Below are 27,049 nucleotides of genomic sequence, written 5' to 3' on the forward strand. Positions count from 1 at the left end.
TCCCATCTGCATGTGCTCCTCAGCAAATGTTGGTGTAGTCTTTTGATTTGGTTTGGTCACTGCAGAGTAAACATTCGATCCACTTGTTTTAAGTGTCGAGACACTGAATGAGACACATCTTTACACTGTTCAGTGCTGAACTGATAATCAATTCCAGCTACAGCCTTGAATTGATAAGATTTTCTGCATTGTTCTGTCCTTTCATGCATGTTTGTCTTTCATGGACGACCAGCCTTTTTGAGCGACATAATGGAGATCAGTGGCATTTTAACCCTCAAGAGTCCATAAGCATATTAATTAATTCATTCATTTTCCTTCAACCTAGTCTCTTAATTTCAGGGGTCGCCACAGAGGAATGAACCACCAACTAAGGACATTTTTGGAAAAATCATTTTATTTTAATTGTTTTTTAATAGTTTCCTTAACCTGAGCAGTTCAGTTTTTCTAACTTTACCATCTGAACACAAACTCAAATCAACAATGTTAAGCAGCAGAAAAAATCCTTAATCATTCCCAAAAATGGGAACTCATACGTAATGAATGGGAAATAAAAAATTCTAAGCATTTTATTTTTATTTGTCCAATAAAATCAAATAAATCTATCACAATGGCGATCAATCATGTACCTAAATGAGGTCTGAGTCTATACAATTTTCAAACCTCAATATAAGAAAAATTCAGTGACAGACACAAAAAACAGCCCCTGTCCCTTATAAATATTTTGATATTTTTATGACTTGATGTCACCAAGTTTAAGTTTTGGTTGGTCTGAACTGACTGCAGTGATGTTTTTGCTAAAGAGATATTATCTATGACATAAAGAATAAGCATATTTTACATAAACATCCAATTTTAAAAAATGGTTAAATTTTTTTAAATAGTTTATTTTATCTGAATAGTTCAAGACATGGCTAGGTTTTATAAGTTTGCCACTTGAGCAAACAAAACAAGAGGACATTATTCAACACAGTTTTCTTTAGGTCCTGCATAACTCATCCCATAGAATATTAATGAGGAATACTACAATTAAAAGCATTTTTAAATTGTACTTTTAGAGGGTAAAAATAAATACTTGTCACTGAATAATTGATGACCAAATTTAAGCACACAGACTTACATACAGGCAGTTTGCCAGCATAACGAATTTCACAACCACAGCTCAAGATAAAAGCTGAATAGCTACTAAATGACCACGTGTCAAGTGTAGAGTGCGACACATCTTACTCATCTGTTCGCTGTGTTTGTCAAGTACATCCAAATTAATCGGATGTATGTTGAATTTAAACCGAGCGAGCTCAGTCTCAATTTCCCGCTTGAGGTACCGCAGAGCGGCCTGCGGGAGGCGCTCGTCCGCGCGGAGCTCATGTTTGCACTCTGAATATTCGCTCTTTCACAGCACGTTGTCTGTGCGGCCTCGACTTCCTTTTCTGTGCAGATTTCATGGCGAGTGATAGCGGAGAAGAGTTGATTCACCTACCGTGACCACACTGACCCGCACATCAACCTCCAGAGACGCCTTTTTGTCGGGTGAGTGGGGCGCGTTACTCCGTTTCTGGGTCATATTTGACACATTACTCACATCGGAGTCTCGATTGTGTGCGCTAAGAGACTGCTATGTGTTATTATTACTGTGTACCTCTCATACTATGTGTATGTGTGAGTGTGTTTAATGTTTGGTAGCTCAGTTAGCAACCACAGTCAAAGCGCCTTTCTCAGTGCGTATTTTACAGCAAGTAGAGCAACGATGCTAACGACGAATATAGTTATAATTCCCACTTTAAAACAAAAATAAGTTCATAAGACTTCCGTGAACTGTTTTGTCCACTTGTTTTGGGGTTAATTGTGTAGTCAGTTGCATTGTGTCTTGCTGCATCTGCTAATTAGCTAGCGCAAGGCTAACTGAATAACTTGCAGCGAGCGGGCGACGCGACAAAACTAGGACGCTTCCGTTTTAATTGACCGAAAATGCAGTTTTGTGGTGATTAACGTGAGTATTTGAGTCCGCAACCGTTGATCTGGCGCTCGCCGAGTGTCCGCGCGCGGAGTCCAGCGGTCCCGCGATCATTCCCGGCGGAGAGACGCGGCGATAGCAATATCCTCGCAGGATTCATCAATATTTCACTTAATTTAACTTAGTTTTCCTGCGCTGGACTACACAACACAACCACAGTGATGTTTAGAAAGAAAATAGATGAAGAAGTTTTAACTTTGTGATTCTTTACTTGTCTCATACTTCAAATAAGCCATCAAAACGTACCTACTAAACAGTACTGTTTATTAAACACGTTTATCTGCCTCCTCTGATCGTTTTATTTGGATATCCAATGGTGCAAAATGTAACTGGAGTGGTTTTAAAAACTTGTTTTAAACGGTCGTTTGGAGTGTTTGAGGCGCTACAACATCAATGCATGTGAAATGGGCGTTATTTCTATTGCGAGCACACGAGACTTACAATTTCGTGTATTATGAAAAAGTAATTAAATGTCTGTGCATTCTTATGATTTTGACTTAATTCCATCTTCATGGTCTGTTCTCTTTCATAAATGTTTAATTTCCCCCTTCAGCTGCCATTGTAAAGACTGTGACGTCAGCAGAGTGGTTGATTTGCTTTGACATCATCAAGTAGGTGGTTGCATTATTATTATTATTATTATTATTATTATTATTATTTTCAGTCATCTCTATTTTTACAAATCTGTCATATATGTGGGTGAACGAGCCTCACAGTGTAACTTCACAAACAGGTAGTTGTGTGTTACACCAGATGAAAATGTGCATGTTATTTTTACATGATTATTAGATCAGAGTAGGCATGGGCTGATATAAGATTCTGACGGTATGATAAGTTTGACGGTATTGTGATTACTGCTATAAAATATATTCTTTTTAAATGTCTGGGTAAAAAACTACTTTTTCCACTTTGAACATAAAATATTTTATATGAGAAAACATTTATAATATTTTGGAGCAGTAAACATGTCGGGCTAAATCAAATGAATCATTGACTTCTGCTGTCTTCATTAGTTTCCAGAACACAGATTCCAATACAATTCACAGGGTTTATTCGATCTTTGAAAAACCTGGAGAAGTCATGGAATTTTGACATGGCATTTTCCAGGCCTGGAGAAGTTTTGGAAAAACAGAAAAACCCACAAAGTTTTGAAAAAGTCATGGAAAACAAATATCTGTAATCTTGAATATAGGTTATTTGTCTTGACTTCTATTCTGTCCTTGGCCAATCACATACTCACATTATTAGTGCGGTGTAAGCATTATCTAAATCAATTTTACATGTTCATAAATGTAAATTCAAACTAAATAGATTGCTGCATGTTTTACGATGTTGTGTAATAAATTTAAACATGCATTGTTTTTCTTTTACCACACATATGATACATTGCATGAAACCTTAGGTCATGAAAATTTACTTTAAAGTCTTGAGAAAATCGTGGAAAAGTCATGAAATTTTAGTTGTATGAACCCTGAATTTAAAACGGCATCTTGGATCTGATTTCTGCTGGAGACACTGTCTTCCTAAAAAACTTAAAACAAAGCGTAAAAAAAAACAAAGTATTTATACAATATAGCAGAACATTTTGTTATTTAAAAAATCTTGACTTTTTCAAACTGTTGTATATCTTGAAAATGGTTATCCAATGCCTTTTCCTATTCTTAACATGTGAATTTAATCTTTACAGATATTTTAAGGATTTTGGTGGTTTCTTGACTGAACAGTCTTGTCGCGTTGTGGACGTAGCTGGTCTTATCAAAGAACTGCCAGTCGATGGCTCTGATGGACAAACACAAAGTGAAGCGGCAGAGATTGGACCGCATCTGTGAAGGTAAGATGCAACCTTATTAAACGGATAATATGGTAGACTTTTACCTGCACACATCTCCTTGGTCTTGTTTGTGCATGGTGTTAAGATGTATTTTTATTGATCGCAAGTGCTCATGAATATAGGCTCGAATGGTGTGTGAAATATTTTTAGCTTGTCCTCTTTTGACCACAGTGAATGTGTTCAAGTAGTCTCTAAAAACCACCTTCTCTCTAACTACATATTTATTTCTGAATCTGGTGTTCAAGCAGGTTTTTAAACTTATTGTCAGAAATTGAAAGCTTATTTTGAAAGCAGAAAAGCATCATGTTAACAGTTCTGGTTTTTTTTTAAACGAAATGAACTCTCTTAAGGACTTTCTTAGCAAAGTGACAATTCTTTAAAATTTTTATTATGTATTAGCGTTAAAAATCTTATTTAATTGATGTATTCATTTGTTTGTTGATTTTTAGTTGGATATTTTTTTATTGAAATGTTCTTGCTATGAAAAATAGCCTTGGTTTCTGACATGTCAATAAAAAAAAGCATACATGAAATTTGGCATTTAAATTGAATGTAGTTCAATAGTAGAAAAAAATGTTCAATTCATGTTTATTTGTATAGCGCTTTTACAATGTAGAGTGTCAAAGTAGCTTAACATACAAGTTCTAGTAAACTGAAACTGTCAGTCTTTAGAGTTGAAGTTCAGTTCAGTTTAGTTCAGTTCAATGAAGTTTAATTTTCACTGCTGAAAGTCCAAACACTGAAGAACAAATCCATCGATGTATTAATGATTATTGCTCACATGATTTAATGTGATATGTTAAATATATTTACTCGTTAATTATTTACTTATAGTTTACTGTTCATTCTCCTGTCAGGCTTGCTCTTTTTTGATCACAACTTTTGTGTGGAAAGTGGCACACAAATTTCTCGCCCTGTTTTGTACATCACATTTCTAAGTGAGACCCCTGATTATAACACATACACAATGTGTGTGCAGTTGAGGCTATACAAGCATGTCAAAAACATATGTCTTTACTAGGCCCACATGGAATCTGCACATGCAGAAATTTGCAGATTTACACAGGTTTTTAGCCCATTATTTAAGTATATTTATTTACTTGTGTTAGTGTGTAAATTTATATTTATTCTGTTATTTTAAATGAGTTTGATTAATATTATTAACAAATCTGAAAATGTTCATATATTTGATTTACAATACAGTTTCTAAAGTCTTTTACTAGATATTTGAGACTTGCTTTGTTTGCCAAATAAGTGGATTTAATTAGATTTGCATTGTAAAAATTAAGTTAAAAATATATATTTTTTATTTCATATATTTAGTTTTTAGTTGCGACACTCCCAAAAGCATTCTGTATAAATTCACAGTTTTTCTTTCAAAAGTCAAAAGTTTAATTGAAAGATCTTAGTACACCTGTCTGTAGACCCTCCATTGAAGAAAAGGAAAGGTGGTTGGAAGTGTTTAAAACACTAGGTGTAAACATAAATGTTATTTGTGGTATATTATATTGTGGTATACAACAATACAATATGGTATTGTATTGTAAATGGGGCATTATTGCCAGAATGAAATGAAATTTGCATGTGCTGTATGGCCATATTTGATATTTCAAGCAAAGAAATTATTTGATCCTTTATTTTATCTGCAATTAATTGGATCAGCAAACCCGGCAACTGCTGGTTAATTAATAGATTATTAATTATTTAATTGTGATAAAAGACTTTGCCATTGGTACGTTGTGCACCACTGAATCATTCACTGTTTGATCAAGTAGTCTAAATGGACCCATGTTTACTTAAGTTTCACTTAAAGTGGTGATTTGTACACATTAATCAGATGCAAAGGCCTGAAGCATTTTGTTTTTAGTTGAACTGTCAGTCTTGGATTTGTTATTGTAATTAGAGAGATTTGTATTTGATTAAATTTTTTTTTCCTCAAGTGTTTTTTTATTGAACATGTTAGAAATGAAACATGCGGTACAATATAAAATTATTATAAATAATAATATTAAGTAAAACATATTTATTTTACTCTTTTTATATAAAAGAAAAGGGAAAGAGAAAATAATAAAAAATGTCAAGGAAAGGTTTTACTCTTCTAAAATAACTGAAGTGTCCATCTTCTTTATGTGGTTTTAAACATGTTGCCTAGCTAGAAAAAACACATCAGTACAACCTCTTAAAGTATATTGTATTATCTTTTATTGAAACATAAGGACTGTGGCGCAATACCAAATATTGAAATTATGGCTTCAGGTTCTATTTAGGTATTTAATGCGTCAGAGAAAATTTTAAAAATTAGCTTCCAGAAATTCTTTAATTTTGAACAAAGCCAGAACGTATGAGAGTGTGGCTGGCTCAATATTACATCGGTCACAATTGGGCTCTACATCTGGTTAAATTTGGCTAGTTTCACCTTATACCAATGTAATCTGTGTACTATAAATTGTATAACTATTTTTATCTGTCCTCTGATGATTCTATCTCCAGTTCCACCTCCTATTTTTTATTGCACTAAGGGTTCCAGATTTGAGGAATTACAGAATGATTTAATTTACAATTATGACAGTTTTAGACCTATTGACGTTGACTGTAAAGGTAGAAATAAGAACTTTAAATCATAAAAAGTCTCATCGCAACTATACTGATAAAACAGAATCTTTTACATTAAGTTTTTCACCTTTATGAACCGCTCATATAAACTGTCAGAATCCATCCTGCTTTAAAGGGCTGAAGGGTTTGAATTGACTGGCTGATAGATGGACTGTTTGGCTGTTAATTGAATGATTCTTGTTGTTGACGCAGGTAGTGAAGTTTGAGCTCTGTTGTCATGTTATTTTCCCCTCAGTGCAGGGAAATTGCTTACACTAAAGCCGGTGCCTATTTTTGCATTATTGTATGGATCGTTGCTGCTGAATGAACCTAACTCTTGTCCAACTTAATGAAATCAAGGCAAAGCTTGTTCTCATTAGATTTACAGAATATTCTCTCATCTGCTCTTTTAGAGGAGTGTAATAATCACATTAAAGGGAGCAGACTGTATGTTAATGAATCAGCATGCTGTATATTGTAGCCCCCTTTTATGTTTTTGGCTCCGCATCAAAGAGGTCATGTAGATGTTATTGATTTTTAAATATGCCAAGTCAAATTATAATGGATACCAATTTATGGTCACTGTGTTGTGAAGCAGTTCTGTGATTGGCGTTTTGAAATGTGCAGTTAGGCCTGCTTGTTTGTGAGAAATCATAATCATGATTATTTTGCTCTATATTGTAATGACAATTATTTTAAAGGGTTATGGTCAATATGAGTTGTATGTAACGTATATTCAATAAGGTTGCAATCACAGATATTCGTTTTTGTTGTTATAAAACAGCAGGATTGGTAAATAACAGTATATAGAAAGTCCTCAGTTATTACAGTTATGAAGCTACAAATGTCCTTTAGTCAAGATCAGGTGAGTGATTTTGTCTTGTTATTTGGTTGGTAATGAGCTAGGTCGGCAGTAGGTATATAGCAACTTTAAGATCTGATTTACTGTTACACATGCATTTTCAATCTCAACACTTTGTTTTCATTGATTACATAACACATGAGTTTTTGAATAATCACCAAGCGTCACATTTTGACTCATTTTTGCATGTTTGATCATTTAGGCACTAGAGCTGCACGATTCTGGCTAAAATGAGAATCACATTTTTTTTTTTTTTTTTTACTTTAAAATAAACATCATGATTCTGTAGATGTAAAATAAAGCTTAATATGAGATTATTGTGTTTTTTCAAACATATGAAAAAACAACAATATTAATATTATGCGTAGGTCTACGGGTTTCTATAAATAATTATATTCTACTTATAATAATTCTGATGTTTAATTATGTTTGAGATATAGGCCTATGCTTGCAATCTGTCATTGAGAACATTATTAGACCATTTAATTCAATGGTAAAATTAACATTATATAGGCTAGAGTAGTTATACTGACACTGTAAAAATGTATTTTTATACACAACTTTGTGTTCGCTGTGAAAGAAAAAAACTTCGCAATCATAACTTTAAAATGCAATATGATTTTAAATATGTGCAGGTTTTTGGTTTCATTTTCATGGCTAAGTGCTGTTCATACTTTGCGTGCTACTCTTAAACAATCACTTTGTGCCACAGACTGAATATTATTTACAAGTTTATCACCTGTTACTCGTGAGTTCAGCATATGCGGGTTCTGTTCACTAAAGTAGACGCGTGCGCGTCTATCATTAAGTAAGGCGCGCGCCTGCACACAGTCAGCAGCTCATGTCACGTGTGATTTCCCGGCCGCGAATAAATCATTATATGAAGACAAAAATGAAATTTTTTGGGGTGAATTATACCTTACAAATACAGTATGTGACTCTTTTAACTTGATTTGAAGGTTTCCATGTCACTGAACAACGTGTGTGAAACAATGAAATGACACATGAAGCCGCCTTTTCTTCTCTCCTGAACTTGAAAATATGATTGGCAGTATCGTAGAAATGCTGGATTAAGATCGTCAAGGGGGTCGAATCGAGATCGCGATCTTTTTTTTTCGATTAATTGTGCAGCTCTATTAGGCACACATCTTGAACAAAAGACAGGGTATCTGGAGGGTCTTGAAGTCTTAAATATCAAAAAATAATTTAGACTATAAAGTCTTAAATCCACTGAAATATTGTTGTAGGTCTTAAATCATTTTAAACAGGTCCTAATTTTCCTGTTCATGTAAAGCTAGACCAGATTGGGCCAATGCCCATCAAATCACAAACAATACATTTCAATAATTAAAAAAAAAACATTTATTTATTGACTCTTATTTATGTAGTTTAATCATCTTCCTTATAATAATTTCTTTCTTTTAAGGTTTTAACTTGCAATCTTTAGTGTTTAGCCTTGTGCAAGTCTGAAATTTAAAATTGGTCTTAAAATTGTCTTAAATTAAAGTCTTAAATTAAGTCTTAAATTTGACTTGATTAAACCTGTAGAAATCCTGAAGATGACTCTGAGACTGAGCATGTGCACATAACAGTTCTTTTTTTGCATCATGAAAAAAATGAATACATAACTCAAGCTTCCCATGCTGCAAAAGTTACATTACAGGATTTACTGATTTGCATGTATAATTCGGCTTTGTGGAGGAACAAATCCAGACTTCTGTAAAGGGGCATGATATGATGCAATTTTATCTTACTGTTTATTTTTCATAGTTGTTATAGGCCAGAATCAAATTGAAGCTCTCTGTGCAATATCTATTTGGCATTAAATCACTATATACATTTCTAAGAAATGAAAAGAGTATACAAATTCATATGGGCATAAATTTACGATTTAGTTACCAGACAAATTAAGAACCCTCTTCATACACTGCATGTGGTCATTTTCAAGCTTTGGTCTGTTTCTCATTGCACAATTGCTGTTTATAGTGATTTCATGAAGGTTACTTGTCAAATAGAAAATTTAAACATGATAATCTGGGCCGTATGATTTATTTATGCATTTATTACAAGGAATATTAAAGAAATCCTAATTTTGAATCACTTTGCCAGTACTGCATTTTGTGGTGTTAATGCACAAGAAAACATTCGGCTTCTATTTGCATTATAGTGTGAGTTTAAATTTGTCTTTGTTTAAAACTCTTTTATTGTCATATTGCCATAGAGATGGTGGTTTATTTAAAGATGATAATAGACCATAATCGTTAATCATTTACTGTTACTAGTTTCCTGAGTTGTTTTATTTTGTCATTCCAGAACAAAATATGAAATGCTTTGCTGTAATGGGTCTCAATTTATAACCTCCGCTCATGTTGTGCCCTTTGCTTGACAGTATTAAATATACATTGCCACCTCTTGTGTTTTACTGCTTAATTGTGGCATTTTAAATGCTAATTCAGATAGGGAGAGTGTCTTACGCCTTTATGCAATTTACATAGTGATTGTAAGTGGCAGCTTGAGCCTGTGCTGTGAATCTCATCAGCAGTTGCCTCCGGTCAAACCTTTCTATTTAAGCAAAGCGAGTCATTTTCCCCCGCAGACAAAATACTAATATATAATTTTGAAAGCCATCTGTTTTGGCAGAGCAATTTTGATTTGCAAAAACGGTAGACATAAAAAGGAATAATAAAAAAAAAAAAAAAAACGCAGATCATTTTCCTGATATTTAAACCCAGTATACTGCTACAGCTGCAGATGGCAGTGATATTTATCCAAGTGACAGGGAAAAAGAGAGCGTGGGGGCGGGTGGAGAGGATAACGGAGGCGTTTCTTTGGAAGAGCGGGGGTCATGTAGATGCGAGCAGAACAAGACTCTGTCTCTTTAAAAAACAACAACTGCCTAACTGCCTCTAGTGCTGCTTGTCAATGGCATGGAGGCTTGTGCTGGTTGGCCGGCACTCAGAGCCCAGGCGTCTGATTGGACCGCGGCTGTGGTGGACGGGGCCAGTGTGGATGACATGGGAGATGGGTGTCTGCCAGGCAAAAACAGCCTGACACTGATTGTAAAGGGTGGAGAGAGAGCGATAGAAGGAGAGGAGGGGAGAGAAGACAGGCGTGTGGATTTCATGATGCAAGGTTTGGTCTTACATGTACCTGTGTTTTGATGTTATATTTATATATCCGCGTGAGTGTGTGTGTGTGTGTGTCGGCTGGAAGATGAAATGCAAGTAATTCACAATGGGTGTGGTGGCTGAAGTAGGCGTAATTTTCCTTTTTGCCGCGTTTAGTGCGTGTCCTTGCAGCTTGAGCAAGAGTGTGTGTGTTGGCCAAGCAGGAGGCAGGGTGTGGTGCAGCTGTATTATCATCCACCCACCCTTCCCCCCCTCTCCTTGAGACCGTGTGTGCGTGGAAGGACCATGTGGGGGGTGTAATGGCGAGGGAGGGAGAGCGAGAGAAGGTTTGGGAGGGGGGTGAAGTGGAGGAGAAATGAGCGCTGAATGAATGGCATTGTTTGCATGGCCATGCTTGTGTTGCGGCCCTCTCTCTTTCTCATGCAGTCTGGCGCAGGCTCAACGCACGGCATCTGTGCTCTCAGCAGCGTTCTCACCGTGACCCTACAGCAAGAAGTATTTGCATTGTTCCTTGCTAGAACACTGGTGCACTGCTTGGCCATTTTACCGCTTCACCGCTGTGCCTGTTTTATATATCATGTTTATTCTGCCCCCAGAATGCTTTGTGCCGCAGTATGCGTTTCCACATAGCATTGATTTTTTTTTTTTCTCTCTCCTTTTTTTTTTTGGAGGGAAAGAGCAAATATTTGTCTTCGAAAGCCTCGTTATTGCAAGCTCCTTAATCATTAGCTGTGCACAGGAGTGTAGTAGCTTGAGTGTAAATGTTAGCAGGCATCTCGGAGGCGGCTTTCCCCACCCCCATTAATATGGCAGCAAATTGGTCTCAATTATAATTCATGCAAAAGATGTAATCCACACATGCATTGCCAGATTCACATGCATGAGCCTTACAAGTGCTCAGAACGTAGACTGGCAAATCAGCTCTGCACATTTGAATGTTTGATATGTACACGTTTATCTAATTTCACTTCATGTCACTGATGTCTGAATCACCCTTTGTGTGTATATTGAAACATTTATTTAGAAAGACTTATTGTCTTATTGAATTATAATGTCATGTAATGTTTTCATTATTAATTTTGATATGAAATTTAAAATAAGTGCCTTATGTGACGATAAATATGTAGCATTTGGAGAGACACATTTGGTATCATGCATTTCAATCTGTCACATAGGTTTAGCTTTTTTTTGTTGTTGTTGCTGAGATCAGATCATTTTGCTTCCTTGCATTTCAGCTGCTAGTGCATCAACACCTGTCTGTGCTGCAGAGGGGGTGTTGGGTTATAAAATCGTTGAATGTAACATGGCTGTTCAGATGGCCATCAGATGTGCTTTACACAAGTATCATTATTTGGTAATAAGCATGCGCTGGTATGCGATTCTGATGGTATAATAACCTCTGATTTTGGGTTTTCGATAGTGGGATTACTACTCTAAAATATATTCTTTTTAAATGTCAGGATAAAAAACTAGAACCTTTTTTACCCCTTTGAACACAAAACATCTTATTTTGAGAAACATAAGATATTTTGGAGCGGTAAACATGTCAGGCTAAATAATTCAAATCAAGCATTGACTTTTGCTGTCTTCATTAGTTTCAAGAACACTGATTTCAGTACAAAACGGCATCTTGGGTCTCTTTTCTGCTGGAGATACTGTCTTACTAACAAAACGTAAAAAAATGTACATATTCTGTAGGAATGGTATAGTAGAACATTTTGGCAGTTTTAAAACCTTTTTCAAACTGCAGTAAACCTTAAAACGTTATTGTCCCATGTATATTTGGTAATCAGTTTTAGGCTTTTGTCTGGTCTTAGATGAACAGTTCTGCACATTTTTCAATGCTATTCTTAGACAAGTGTGATAATGAGATCATTACATGGCAAGCAAAAAATCACACTGCTATCTGATACTTCTGGTTGTGCTTTGAATCTCTTGAGAAGTATCTTTTAGTTCTACTTAAATGAACAGATTTGGTGGTCGTGATTTACTTTTAGGTATTTTGGATATGTAAGGGTTATTGATCATGGGAAGTCCTGATGCATGATGGGAGTCTGATGCAGATCAATTACATTCTTGTCTTGCATCCTCATGCCTTTCATCCCAGGAGTCTTGTTGTGTTGTACATTTCGGAAGTCCGTCCCAAGCTGGTTTCGTTTTTTTTTTTTTTGCTTTTTTAATGGAATGTCCTTTATGTACTTATTATGTGTACAGCTGTAACTGGCAGACGTTCCTTATTGTCAGATATGTCATCTTTTTAACCCACTGATTTGAAAAAATGTGCAGCTATGAATAAAAATACCATCACAGCTTTTTTTTTTCCTCAGTCAATTGTGACTGTGAGACACTTCCTTTCATACAGTCAGCATTCATAATTTCTAAAATGCGTTGTGAAAAGACATGATTGTCTCTGTCATGTGCCTTATGTGGTCAATTTGGCATTTTTAGCAGGTTTAATACTTATTAAAAAGCTTTTAAGACTACACTCAAATAATCTAAAAAAAATAGTGAGTTTTTTTTTTAAAGACAGCTTAATTGTTATGTCAAATCCACTATAATTTGTAAAAACAATTACGTCAACTTTATTTGTTTTGGGTCTGCGTGAAGGAATTTTTACACACACACACACACACACATATATATATATATATATATATATATATATATATATATATATATATATATATATATATATATATATATATATATATATATATATATATATATATATATATATATATATATATATATATATATATATTAGAAATAGTCATTTGTGCCAGGCTTTTTCCAGGCTTGTTCTACTCTATATGTACTAAAAATGGATATCTTGACACCTTATTAAACAGGTTTTTTAAAGGTAAAGGCACATGCATGTTATTCTGAATATCCTGGATCTCTAAATAAGGCTGTGCCAAACAAACTTGTACAAGGTAATGGAATATTATGCAACAGAATAATGCAGAACTCCAAATGCTGATATTTTACATTTGGAATACTACTTTAAAAGGGGCATGAAATTGAAAATGATGAAAGTGACTTTCACCATGTTTATTCAAACCAGTATATATATATATTTTTTTTATTGCTTTGTGAAACTTAAGTTTAATAAATGTAGTTTTACAAATAAGTTTAGAAAAATGTATTTGGTGGATTTGGCCATGCTTTGGAAGTATTATATTAAATGTGTGTGTGTGTATATATATATATATATATATATATATATATATATATATATATATATATATATATATATAAAAATAATAGCAATATAATTTCACCAAATTACTTCAATAGCTCCATTCAAGATGAGGTATAACAGTTAAAACAATTTATAACTAGGTATAAAAGATTTGTAGGGGAGTGAAATATAAATATATTTTTATGTAATTTATTATATATGTAAAGTTATATATGTAAAGTACAGTTCTAAACACAATTGAGCAAATATTAAAGTGAAATAAACCGTGCTTTCTGGAGAGAGCAACAGTATGGAACAGAAATTGAATAATTAAATGAAAAATAATAATCTTCACCATATGAATAATTTAATAAAATTAATTTGATTATTTTTTTAAAATTTTTTTATAAACTTCTTTAGAAGGGGTTTAAGTGCTCACACAGTTCCAGGCCCTAAAAACGCATGCAGATGATTAACCCTAATTCTGCAGTGTCTCCACAAATTTTGTGTTTGGCCTGTGGTTTCTGGTCATCCATAATCCTAACTCAACATTGCATGTCCTGTGATGTGACTATTGTGGATGCACACATTACGATATTATTGATGCTCAAGCGATATATTATGCAGCCTTACTACCATTTTTATATAGATTCGATAAATTAATAGATGATAATATAAAAATATTTTGACCACATTACTCAGATTTACTCATATGTGATTATATTTCTCTTTATTTTTAGTTACAGGCAAATGTTTGATTAATGTAGAAATATATAAAATAAATCATTATATAGTACAAATGTAATCAACAAAAAGAAAGAAATATTGCTTAATAAATTGCAGAATATAAACATTTGATTTCAAGGTTGGCTTTTACTTTAAACTCTCACAGTGTTGTTATTCATATTTTTGTTTACATCCCTTTAATGACGTGCTATATTGTATTTGTATAAATTCATAAAATATTTCTGTAAACAATGTATTTTGTGATGCCACAAATACTGGAGACTTTTAATTTTGACCATACAATATATATTGTCATATTGCATAGTATTATTATTATTATTATTATTTATGATCATAAAAGAAGCTCAGGAATTACTTGAGAGTGAATAAATGTGGAATTTCAGATGTCGATAAACGTGTATGGCTCGTTGCAGGCTTTACTATGCAACTGCTAAATGAAATGGCATGTTTTACTCCCCTAATAAGTCCATATTTGCAGTATTAGACCAGAAGTAGGTACTTTTGAAGGATGTAGACAAAGATAATGTAGCTTCCAGTCTGCTGAATGTAGGTCATTATGAGTCATGTGAAGACTCCCTGCCCCCTTTCCTCATCTTTTTCCCTCCCTCAATCCCTCCATCCCCTTGCTCACACTTTCGTTTGTCAGGTTCGGGGGGTGGGGGTGGACCCTGAGGTTGTTAGGGGCTGTTGTCTTGCCTCATAATGGCAACAATCATAAAATGCATTCCAGGAATTTGTCAGGCCGTTAACATTGAAAATATAAGAGATTTTCTTGGAGGAGGAGGAAGGGGGGAGGGGGGGTGTAATAGTTCTGTCTCATTTAATATAGATGTTTGTTGATGCAAGTCATTGATAGCATCTGTTTTGTAAAACGAAATCGATAGTCTTGAAATACTGGGTAATATTTAGCTTTGTGTCTTATTATGCTTGAGGTTTTTACAGAAATGTGTTATTTAATGCCGCTTAACGATTGGGTAAGTGCTAATGAAGAGAATTAGGAGGCGTTTAGACTCCGTGAACCAATCATATGTATATACATCATCTGATTTAATGATGCTTGTGGTAAATGTCATCTTGGTTGGAGAAGCTAAGGTTGTTTAAAGGGACAGTTCACCCTTGAAAAGGTAATTTGTCATTTTCTCTTCATTCACTTTTTCCAAAGTTTTTATTTTGTTGATTGCAAAACAGGATATTTTGTAGAAAGCTGGAAACTTGTAACCATTGACTGCCATAGTAGGAAAAACAATAGCTTCCAGCTTGCTTCAAAATATCTGGTTCTGCGCTCAAAAGTAGAAAGAAACTCGGTTTATAACCAATTGAGGATGAGCAAACACAATTTTGGAGTTAACTGTCTCCATTGCTAGTTTACAAAACTCCTGGTTTACTACTGTGATTTTTAAAATGTTTGCTTGTAGGTGTATGCAAAGGATTCATTTGTGTTTTCTGATGTCACCAGAACTGTACTTAATTGAAAGCTGTTTGAGTTTTCTGTAAATTAAAGAATTTTTGGTGTCCTGCAGGCATTCGACCACCCATCCTCAATGGCCCAATGCACCCTCGTCCTCTGGTGGCGCTGCTGGATGGACGGGACTGTACAGTGGAGATGCCCATCCTGAAGGACGTGGCCACTGTGGCTTTCTGCGATGCCCAGTCCACCCAGGAGATCCATGAGAAGGTATCGTCATAGGGATTTTTCCATGTTCATTACAGTCAGCTTTAATACAGTGAGTTTCATGAGGCTTTCGTGCTGTAGGTCTTAAATGAGGCTGTTGCTGCTCTGCTCTACCACACCATTACACTGTCACGAGATGACCTGGACAAATTCAAAGGCCTCAGGGTCATTGTGAGGATCGGTAGTGGGTTCGACAACGTTGATATTAAAGCAGCAGCAGAGCTTGGTAAGTTTTGTTCTTGCGTTGTGAAAGAATCTTGTTGGATTGAATGAGTTTTAGTCAAACTGGATCTGTGTCTTCAACAGGTATTGCAGTGTGTAATGTGCCAGCTGCATCTGTGGAGGAGACGGCAGACACTGCCATGTGTCTAATTCTGAATCTGTACCGCCGCGTCACTTGGATGCATCAGGCACTGCGTGAAGGCACCCGAGCCTCCAGCGTGGAGCAGATCCGGGAAGTAGCCGGAGGCGCAGCACGTATTCGAGGAGAAACGCTGGGCATCATTGGGCTGGGTGAGTCCTGATGTGATTTAATCAGAGGGCACCATGAATCTGTGCTGGAAGGAGAATTAGATCAGTTAAGCAGACAGCTGACAGCACATTTACACTGCATATGTAGAATTACTAGAGTACAAGTTTTAACTTGGTATGATATTGTCATGATAGTATTACCTAAATATTTCACTATATAAAGAGATTTAAGACGCATAACTATTCTTTCTATCCTGATTAAGATTTTAATCTTGTTTTTAGTTTTAACACTGAATTGTTGACATCTGTTTATGCCTTCAGGTTAATTTTAATTAATTGAGCTTAATCCATTTAAAAGGCCAGTTTTTCTAGTTTTATTTCATACTGAGCCAGAAATCTGTTTCACCACTTCCAAGACACCAAAATGTTAGTTTTATTCTTTTTTACATTTCTGGAGTTTTTACAAAGGGTTTGTTTATTTATTGATCAAACCCATGTGATTTTAAAAACATGGCAAATAAATTTTAAAACTCTGCTGGTGATAGCCAGTAAAAATGTAAGTAAAAGAAAAACTGGTCATTGTGATTTGCCAAACAATTTCACTGGAATATTTACATGTTTATTTTTAATCCAAATAAAAGCAGCTGATTAGCACATACTATAAAATAAAATAGACGTGTTTGGAAAATCACGAACCGCTTATGCATATTAGATTGACAAATTGAGACCTCTTAATGTATAAGCTGTTCTGTGATTTTATTTTTGAATTAAATTTTTTTTTTTTTATTCATCGACTACATGTAGATGTTTACCAGATGCTCATACCTAAAGCAACTTACAAATGAGTGGGTATTAAGTGATTTCACATGAAGAGGCAACATACACACCCAATTTTTTTCAATGAAGTATATTAAAAACGTAATGCAGTCTTCCCTCTATTAGAGAGTCATTTTTTTTTTCATAGAAAATTCAGGGATTTTGTGAGTAGTAATGTGATTCAAAAATATTTTTTTTCTAATTGCTTATTTTCAGGACGTGTGGGGCAGGCAGTGGCTCTAAGGGCGAAAGCCTTTGGATTTGGAGTGATTTTCTACGACCCGTACCTGCCTGATGGAGTGGAGCGATCACTAGGGCTCCAGCGCATGGCGACACTACAGGACCTGCTTATGCACTCGGACTGTGTCTCGCTACACTGCAGCCTAAATGAACACAACCACCACCTCATCAATGACTTCACCATCAAACAGGTAAGAATGAAGACATTTGAGTTGATTCCAGTATGAATTTTAGTTGTTATGAGTATAACCTGCCTCAATCTTCCTTGTTTAAAGCACTTGTTCTTGGATTTTAGTTACTAATTCACAGTGGATTGAATGGACAATAAGGAGCTTGTCTTTTTTTTTTTTTTTTTGGTAAATTAGTGATTTGCATTATAAGTGCATTGCGCCACCTACTGGGCAGTTTTGCAATTTGTTTAATCAGCTTTTCATTACTCTAAATGAGTAGTGATGCTAAGTAGATCGATTGAGCAAAACAGTTTTTGTTAAATATGGCTGTACATGATTTTTTAGTTTTTTTTCCCCACATGTGATGCGCATCTTTGTGTTACTTATTTTTATTATTGCATAAATTTATAGAATCACATTTAGTAATAAAGTTTGCACTGCGCGCTCATTGTTTGTACATTTTTTTTAGGTGTGTTAATCTAGTTAATATTATTCAGAAGGTCATGATTTGCACTCATTAGTTACTTTTTATAGCTTTATTTTACATTCTTTGGGCATACAAAACACAGATGTTTCAGTACAGTGCATCAAGCACTAAGAAATGCATTGTGCCCAATTGTCTGTGTTTTGTATCCCCTAAGAATGTAAAATAAAGCTTTACATAGTAATTATTTAATGAGTGCAAATCGTCACCTTCTGAACACATTTTATATAAATACTTTGGATGTAGAACTGTGTGCAAGATAAGAAAATGATGTATAATCTAAATAAAAAATAAACAACATTAAGCATTACTGTGATGTGAACTTTTCATTTATAACAGCATGTGCCTGTTATACCTCATGTTTTCTGCAATAGAAGATGCTATGGAGCAGGTTATGTTTAGAAAAAAATAAAGCTTCTGTTGCCTTGTTTTTTTTAAATTGGAAGTAACAAACAATACTGCATTTTTGTGCACATCTGAATAGAGAACTTGTCTTAATTAAAATATAAATCAATGCTTTTCATATAGATGCGTCAAGGCGCCTTCCTTGTGAACACTGCGCGTGGTGGCCTTGTGGATGAGAAAGCTCTGGCTCAGGCTCTGAAAGAGGGCAGAATACGAGGAGCAGCACTGGACGTCCACGAGACAGAGCCCTTCAGGTGAGGGGAAGCACATAGTCTTATTTTTTTCATATGTCTATCATGTTTTATATTAGCTGCTTTTCCACTATCGTGCCAAACCGTTCTAAGAACACTTCGGTACGGTTACGGTTGTTTCTCCACTGAGCCTGGAACGGCGCGGCAGGATTACAAACCGTTCTCGGCCCGGAATTCTCGGCACTGTTAGACAACCGTGCTGAACTGTGCTGACAGATTCTGTGTGTTGACGTCGCGACTCGGTTGCTAAGCTACCACAGCTGGCTCAGCAGAAGTGCGCTAGTCATCAGACATCCTCAATAAACTACAGTACATTCAATATAAAATAATGATCCATAGAGCAGTCTCTGGCAAAGAAGTGAATAACTCATCACATTCTTACGAAGATATTTTGTTCATTAAAGTTATTATTTTATTGACTTGAATACAGACATACTTCGCCTGCCTGAATGTGAGTTTATTGCATGCAGCGCTGTATTTCACAGCACAAAACTCGCTCTGATCCGGGAGAGACATGTCAGCGACTTGCGCTGCTGACTTTTTTTTCCTGCTGCGCATCGAATAAAGCGAATAAAGTCATGCTTAGCATCGTCGATGTCCAAATTCCACAAAAACATCACGATATATATATCCATGGAACACGAACTTGCAGACTCTTTTAACAACGAGGAAATAATTGCACTTTTTAATTCAAAGCCAGGACAGCTTGTTAATACCGGCAAGACCACCTGAGAGACGGCGTGTTGTAATGTCGGCCGTCCAAAAGACTTTGCTTGAAAGCTTTACGGAGCGGCACTGTAACTGTCCAAGGTACTGTTGTATGATTTATATTATAGCATATGCACTTATAAACAAGTCAAAAGAATGAATGAATTAAATAAATATGGATTCTTAAATGTCAGTATTGCTTTTACTCAAAAAATATCAATAGCTACGTTTTGACAAATGTTTTATAAAAATAAAATGAGCAATTTTCATCATTTCAGCTATTGGCAATTAAATGGTTCAGTTATACATAAGTTATATGACATTTATGAGGCATGTAACATGTTTCTGTGTTTTTGTTTTTTTGTTCTTGGTGATCTTTAATATAGCTACGCAAATATTTTCTAAAACGTCTAGCAATAATTCGCCTACAGCTTGTTAGTTAATTATGACCACAAAAAATAATTATAATAATAAAAATAAAATGATCAAAATAAAAAGATAATAGAGCAGCATTTTGCTAAATATAATGGTGCTTTATATGCTTTAAATCCTGCTATATATTGTTTCATATTCGTTTTTTATTTCACTTGCTGCATTCGTTATTTAATGTTTGATTAGTAAAACAAATAACAGACATCGCTTAATTGGTTTAATTTTACCATCAAAATGTAGTATATTTTATATCATTATCAAATTTTGATATAAAAACGCAGTGTAATTTAATTAATTGTTAAAAATGTAATAATTTATGTGCTGTGTTTTTATTAGTGAAAGTGCCCGCTCACCTTTGACAAGGCCTGTCCAAAATTATATTTCTGCCACTTTAATGCAAATGCACTATTATTGTTGTCTTATCATTGTTTATTTTTCTGTTATGTTCAGAGATTTTAAATACTATTTATTTCCCCTCCAATTATTTTCAATCATCACGTTACATTTTGGTAATTTTCCCTCCAAATAAAATTTAGCCAGAGCTGCGCAACATATAAATAAATAAGGGTGCACATGTACCTATATTTAGCACCTATTTGATAGAGCAGTATAACAGTGTTTAGTCACATGGTTGCTTTCGCTTTTATGAAAAAGAAAAAATAGTTTCGGCTCTTATTTAACTTTAATTGAACAAAGGGAGCCGTTTACATTGCGTTACCAAGGCAACTACTGATGCGGTTTGTGTAATGTTTTAAAGAGCTTTGTCGCAGCACGACAGTGGAAAATGAAACCGTATCCGTGCTGTCTGGCCCGGTTTGGCACGGAATGGAACAGTTCTGTTTAAAGAACGATTCAGCACGATAGTGGAAAAGCGGCTATTGACACAGTATTGGTCTCAAGACTTCTTGCTACACTATAAAAAATGTTTGGTTCCACACAATTCCTTCATGTTGTCCACATACAAATCGATTAAGGTAACTGAATTGCTTTTAAAAATTTAAGTGGATTGAACATAAAATGATTAAGTTAATTTAACTCATTTTAAGTAAGTATGTTGAACAAGCAGTGAAAGTCATTTTAGGAATGTACTGCAAAATTTATATTGAACAGCGGGTCTCTGACAGGGCCCCATATTTGAGGTTATTTTTTTCTGTTGTGACAATCCAAATTTTCCTCCTTCAACAGTTTCTCTCAGGGCCCACTGAAGGATGCCCCTAATCTTATCTGTACCCCACACACATCCTGGTACAGTGAACAGGCCTCCATTGAGGCCCGAGAGGAGGCAGCGCGGGAGGTGCGCAGAGCCATCACAGGTCAGACATCCCCAGGTGTTCACTATCTGCTTCTGCCTGTTCCCAGGGTCTGCACAGTAGGAATACACACTTATTTACTTATTCACTGTTCATTTTTCACAGAAATCTATAATATTTAAATAATCATTATCTGCCAGTACATGACAGCAGGCTTCGAGTGAGTTAAATGACTTGGGCAAAAGTCCAAAAAACTTTGAAAAGGGGATATTCACTACTATTGTGTAAATTTGAGACTAGACATGACTGAGTAGTTGACATGCAAAAGAACAATGATGGACTACAGGATTATATGTGCGCATGCACTTAATGTGTCTTTGCCAAAGTAACATCACCAATTACTGCTAATGTGTTAATAAAGGGCATTGGTTTATGTTTCGTTCATTGCCTTTTTGTGCAAAAAAGAAATTTATTAATTAATAAAATATATATTAATAATATTAATATTTATTTATTATATTTATATTTTTATCTAATTTTTTTATATATATTTATATAAAATTAATTTATAATTTGTTTTGTCTGTAATTGTGTAAAGTAAATGTACCCTAAGACCTGTAGGCAGGCTTACGAGTTTTAGCTTTTTATTTGTAGGAATATTTTTGTAGTCCAGCTGTTATGGAGCATTCAAACTGCATGATTAAAAGCAAAAAGGCAACCATTAAAAATAATCTGAATATGGTCGCAGCTACTCTTGTTTTGGCAGTTTGATCATATATTTTACGTGACTTTTAATGTTGAGTTGTATTAAAATCTTGCTGCACACTCTTAATGTGAAATTCATACAAATACATGGTTAAAATGCCAAAGTTCTCAGTGTTGCATCGTCTGAATAATTTTTTTGTCCATAGCCCATTGTCAGAGCTTACTGATTCCTGAAGATACCTAATGTATGTGATATTGTAACAGGTGGTCACAAAATAAACACCAGCTTATCAAAATACTTTTCTTAAATAATTTGTTAAAGAGCTTATATTAAAAAATTGGCGAGAATCTGTCAGTTATTTTCTAAATACCATTTCAGCATCCATGGCTATATATTAATTTTGATAATATACTCTCAAGTGTTTTTTGTATAAATGTTAGAAAAGGGACTATTTAGGATCTTTAATTCACATAGCCTACATATCTTTAAGCTGTTGGAGGAAACTGGAATACCCAGAGTAAGGTGACAGAGAGAACATGCAAACTCCACACAGAGTCATCCTGTTTCATATAGAAAGTAGTTGTTTTTTTCCATAATAAAGAAACATTTGGCGTAATACCATGGTATATTGTTTCCATTTGCTCTAATATTTTAATAGTTGTTTTTGCTGAAATTTTTTTTTTAATATACCCATGTTTTTGGTGTGACCGCCTTGATGAAAGTCATTTTCTGAAATCTATAAGCTCTGAAATTTGCAGAAATTAAAATTCTTCCACTGTAATTCATCAACAGCATAAATAGCCCACAATTCCCTGACCCTTTCTTTGGTTGATGTACAAGTAATTGATTTCTGATTGGAGGTCTTCATCCTTGACCCCATGCTCTCCTGTGCAGGTCGTATCCCAGACAGTCTGAAGAACTGTGTGAATAAGGAGTATTTGATGGCAGCCTCTCAGTGGCCGTCTATGGAGGCCACCACTGTGCACTCTGAACTCAATGGAGCTGCAGCCTATAGGTGACTATACCTAGACATGACTGCCTTTAGTGTGTCTATAGTTTGGCTGTGTATTTGTAAACAAGACTCCCTTCTTTGTCGTAGGTTTCCTGCAGGGCTGATTGGCGTAGCAGCGGGTGGGCTGCCCGGAGCCGGGGCAGGAGTGGAGGGCATTGTGGCTGGATCTCTACCCCTGGCCCACGCCATCGCCCCGGTCTCGCACCCACCTCATACCCCTTCCCCCGGGCAACCCTCCAAGGCCGAGGCAGACAGAGACATCCCTTCCGACCAATAGCATCCCAGCACATTCCATCTTCGCCCTGATCGGTGCCCTTTCAGTGGGACTTACACCCCTGCTTTTGATGTGACCTTGGGTCACCCCAGTCCAACAGAACACGTGTACAACCCAGGAGTGAAACCCTCTACCCCAAACATACCCTCATTTCCACTCGCTGTATTCTCTGTTGTTCACTTTGGCAGAAAGCAATAACTTCTCTCAAGGATTCAATAATTGGGTTGATACACACTATTTCTAAGCTTCGAAATCCCAGTTCCTTTGCTTTGTATCTACTCTGGACTAGTAGGAGTTTGTTTTCCGAGTAGTGTTTCTTACATTTCTGTTCTATTCTTATCTGTTTTAACAGCGTGGAAATAAACGCATGGACCTTGTTTTCTTTCCTTCATCCCCTGCCCATCCTCCACTTAGCATACATTTGTAAACCTTCTTAACTCGTCCCATCTCAGCAAACGTTTGATCGTCAAAACAGAGTAACAGCTGGCTCACACCGTTAAATTCAACAGCCATCAGTGTTTGTTTCCCAGCTGGTGTTCAATAACGGAGATCAAGGCTAATGGTGATGGCCTGTGGCTGAGAGTAACTCGGCCCACGGGAAGAGCTCAGATGTTTTGCGTTCCTCTCACTCTCTCTTCATGTGGAAGGCATCTTTTAGAAATGCCCATCCTTTTGTCTCTTCGCAGAAAACAAGAGATTGAGCTTCACCTCCAGAGCTGTTGGGGATTTCATCGTGTGCTCCACTTTAGGGTTTACAGCGTCTGCATAACCGTGTCATTGAAATCCCATTGTCCCTCTTTGTGAACAGCTTGATAACGCTGGGAGTCAACTTCATACAGTTTCAAATAAAGCCATATTCGTTTGACAAAGTGTATAGCATAAGATATATCTGCAAGATTTGAGACAACTCCCTACAAACGAAACAAAACAGGAGATGGTCTTATTACAACATTGACCTCCGCTTGACTCGTACTGAGATCCACCATAGCTAAGCTGAAAATATTGGCACCTTTTTTTTTTTATTCTTAGCCATTTGAAGAATATTTGCCTTGTTTTCCATATCTTCTCTTTGTCCTGGATTATATCTTGCTGTACTTCCTCCTTGTGCCTCCTTTTTCCGATTAGGCCTTCTCTTTGTGACGTAGCGAGGCATGTCCACCCTTCATATCTCCGCTCGTGTCTTCAGCTCTCATGAAATCACTGTGTAGCCCATCCGCCCGGCCCTTCCTACTTCCAACAAGGCACTTAAACTCTTAACACGATTTCTTAAACTCACAAACACATTTTCGTACAAACCTGATATATACCTTTTCATCCACCTTCTCTGGGAGGTTTATGGAGGTTGTAGTACTGTTGATGACCAGCAGGTGGCGATGACTTGCTTTCCCCCCCTCAGGTTCACAGATAATTCATCCTCGCTCAGCTGATGCTTGCACAGTAAAAGTTTAGCAGACCTGTCGTGGGCCCTTCCATCCATCGCTCATTGTCTGTCTCACACTTCCAGAAAACTCAGGATGGGCCACACCGAATTAAAAGCTGCTCATACTTAGAGCTTGACATTTGCATGGGCATCGATAATATCAGCCCTCTCCACGTATACACCATTTAGAGCACAGAAGATAAGGTGGAAAGAATGTAAAAGCTAGGTCATTGAAACGCTGGTTGCTTTCCAAAGAAGGTAGGAGAGTGTCTCGATTAGCGTTCTGTCTGAAGAGAAAGGCCTTTCTAGTACCTCAGTAACAGATATTGAATGTAAGCTCAAATCTTTCTCGCTTTGTACAGCTTCTTTTTTTGTTGTTTTTAGCTCATGAGAGGGTGTGTATGCGTCTGCATGTATGCGAAAGTGTGTGACTGCTTATCCAGAACATCAGTTTTTCATTCACAGATGTTAAAATAAAGCTTTGTTTCTTTTTCTCCATGCATAGGATGTCTATATTGGTTCGTTAGATGTAGTTTGAATCTCAGGCTTTAGCTCTAGATAGTTCTCGATCTGTGATTTTTGTATTTTTCTGTATAAAGGAGCACAGTTTCATGTCTCGGACAAGATGTATGCTAATAAATGAAACAAAAGGGGGTCTGAAGCTGTTTGTAAATGAGTGTGAATGGGGATTCATTGCTGTGTACGAACGGCCCGTTCTAGATAGTTGTCGTATATGTTCCCATAAGGTCATCGCCCTCAATCGTTAGTTCTGATGGATTAATGCATGTTTTCAGGCCCCGCCCCCCTCGCTTTTTCCATCGGCCACACTTTGACGTCGAGTTTTGAGTGACGTGCAGCTTTTCCTAGACTGCAGTGATGCCCTTTATTCGTAACACTTTATAGCTGCTCTGTAAAAAGGTCCCTGTACTACAGCATTTTTGAATTTCTTCTAGCATTATCGTGGTGTTTCTTTGCCGTCATCAAGCTTTGATATGAGAAGTGCACTATGTGTTACAACCAAGAAATGAGACCCTTTTTGATCTAGTTTGTGTCATTCAGTGTTCGACATGTTGTATTGAAACATTTCAAGATGAGTCTCGTTCCATTTTTCACCCTCGGCGTCCCGTGGTCTCCTCGCTGCCTTAATGTCGTAGGCTTGGTGATTCTCGTTCTTTCCCCCGGCAAACACGCATGTAAGAGAGAGGAAGCTGTTTTCTTTAGCCGTATGTTGCTCTGATGCTTATTTCCGCAGAACACACATGGCTTTCACTTTGAGGTGTGAAATGCTCGGGCACTATGAAAGACCCTTTCAGAAGCTGCCCATGTGGTAGTCCATGAAGGGAAGCTGAAGAGGACAGATATGGACTGATATGGAGCAGTCAGTTTCTCTCTCAGGGTTCAGATACACAACATATCCTTCAGCCGCCAGCTACACACACTTTTCCTCCATCCGAAAGAAAATCACGGTGTAGATCTCCAGAGCTCTCTTACACAGTTCATCTTTTAACAGTGAGTGTCTTTCTCTGTGATGCTTTCCTTACTATCTCTCTCTCTCTCTCTCTCTCTTCTGCTCCTTTTTTTTGCGTATTTGTCGCACTGACACCTAACAACACAAGAATGAATGTTTTAATAGAACTGCGTGTAACGTTGAAGTTGGGAAATGTATTTTTACAACATGTGAACTTTTTATTCCTTTCTCTTACCTTTTTGTTGTGAATTGATTTCCCCCCCCCTCCATCACCAGACTGCAAAAAAAAAGTTTTAAAAAATGACAAAAAAAATCCTGTAACTAGGCTCTTAAGCTTTACTTTTGTTTTTGTTTACTTTTTTATTAGAAAACAATCATGTTTGTGATGGTAACCTCTGATGGTAAATTCCACAAGGTATTTTAATAAAATCCTAAAGATTAAACCTTTGGTCGCTCGCTCTTTCATCACATGAATTGAAAAGACGATTTTTAAAGTCACTGTAACTATATTTGAGATGTTTTGCTTAGACTTGCCAATTTAACTGTTATGCAGGACAAACTCGCATTAAAGAGTCACATTAAAGAATCTACAAATTGTCATGAAGTATCCAAATAAAGACTTATTGTTATTATTATTATTATGGTTTCTACGAAATATTAACAGCTGTTGTCAACATTGATAATGTTGCTTGAGCCCTAGATCTGCAGCATATTTGAAAGATTTCTGAAGGATTATTTGACTACTCTCAAACAAAAACCGAACTGTTTTCATTTTGCCATCAGATTTAAAATTTATTATTGAGCTATTTTTAAAAATGTAATATTTCATAACTAAACTATTGTTGTTATATTTTTATTTAAATAAGTAAAGCCTTGCAAAGTGGAGGAGACCTTTTACCAAAAACATTTCAGCCCTGG

The 27,049-nt window shown here is 36.0% G+C and overlaps 1 protein-coding gene across 4 annotated transcripts; it reads left to right on the forward strand.

Annotated features, from left to right (window-relative positions):
• Positions 1–1,413: 1,413 nt before the first annotated feature.
• On the forward strand, positions 1,414–26,574 carry ctbp1l (C-terminal binding protein 1-like). 4 transcript variants are annotated; one of them, NM_131714.3, is given in 11 exon segments: positions 1,414–1,527; positions 2,565–2,622; positions 3,699–3,842; positions 15,873–16,027; positions 16,106–16,250; positions 16,331–16,537; positions 17,528–17,742; positions 18,734–18,864; positions 21,187–21,314; positions 22,852–22,972; positions 23,057–25,165. In NM_131714.3, coding segments are annotated over 9 exon segments (1,350 nt in total). In that variant the 5' UTR covers positions 1,414–1,527; positions 2,565–2,622; positions 3,699–3,784; the 3' UTR covers positions 23,247–25,165.
• The last annotated feature ends 475 nt before the right edge of the window (positions 26,575–27,049 follow it).

Source organism: Danio rerio, chromosome 14 (genome assembly GCF_049306965.1).
Source record: "Danio rerio strain Tuebingen ecotype United States chromosome 14, GRCz12tu, whole genome shotgun sequence".
Classification (NCBI taxonomy): domain Eukaryota; kingdom Metazoa; phylum Chordata; class Actinopteri; order Cypriniformes; family Danionidae; genus Danio; species Danio rerio.

Bases quoted from the DNA above. Each gene is read 5' to 3' on its own strand.
- ctbp1l (XM_005173133.4), top strand. From the start codon at position 10,224: ATGGAGGCTTGTGCTGGTTGGCCGGCACTCAGAGCCCAGGCGTCTGAT. The intron at 16,251-16,330 runs GTAAGTTTTGTT...TGTCTTCAACAG, and splicing joins TAAAGCAGCAGCAGAGCTTG to GTATTGCAGTGTGTAATGTG. The intron at 18,865-21,186 runs GTGAGGGGAAGC...CTCCTTCAACAG, and splicing joins CACGAGACAGAGCCCTTCAG to TTTCTCTCAGGGCCCACTGA.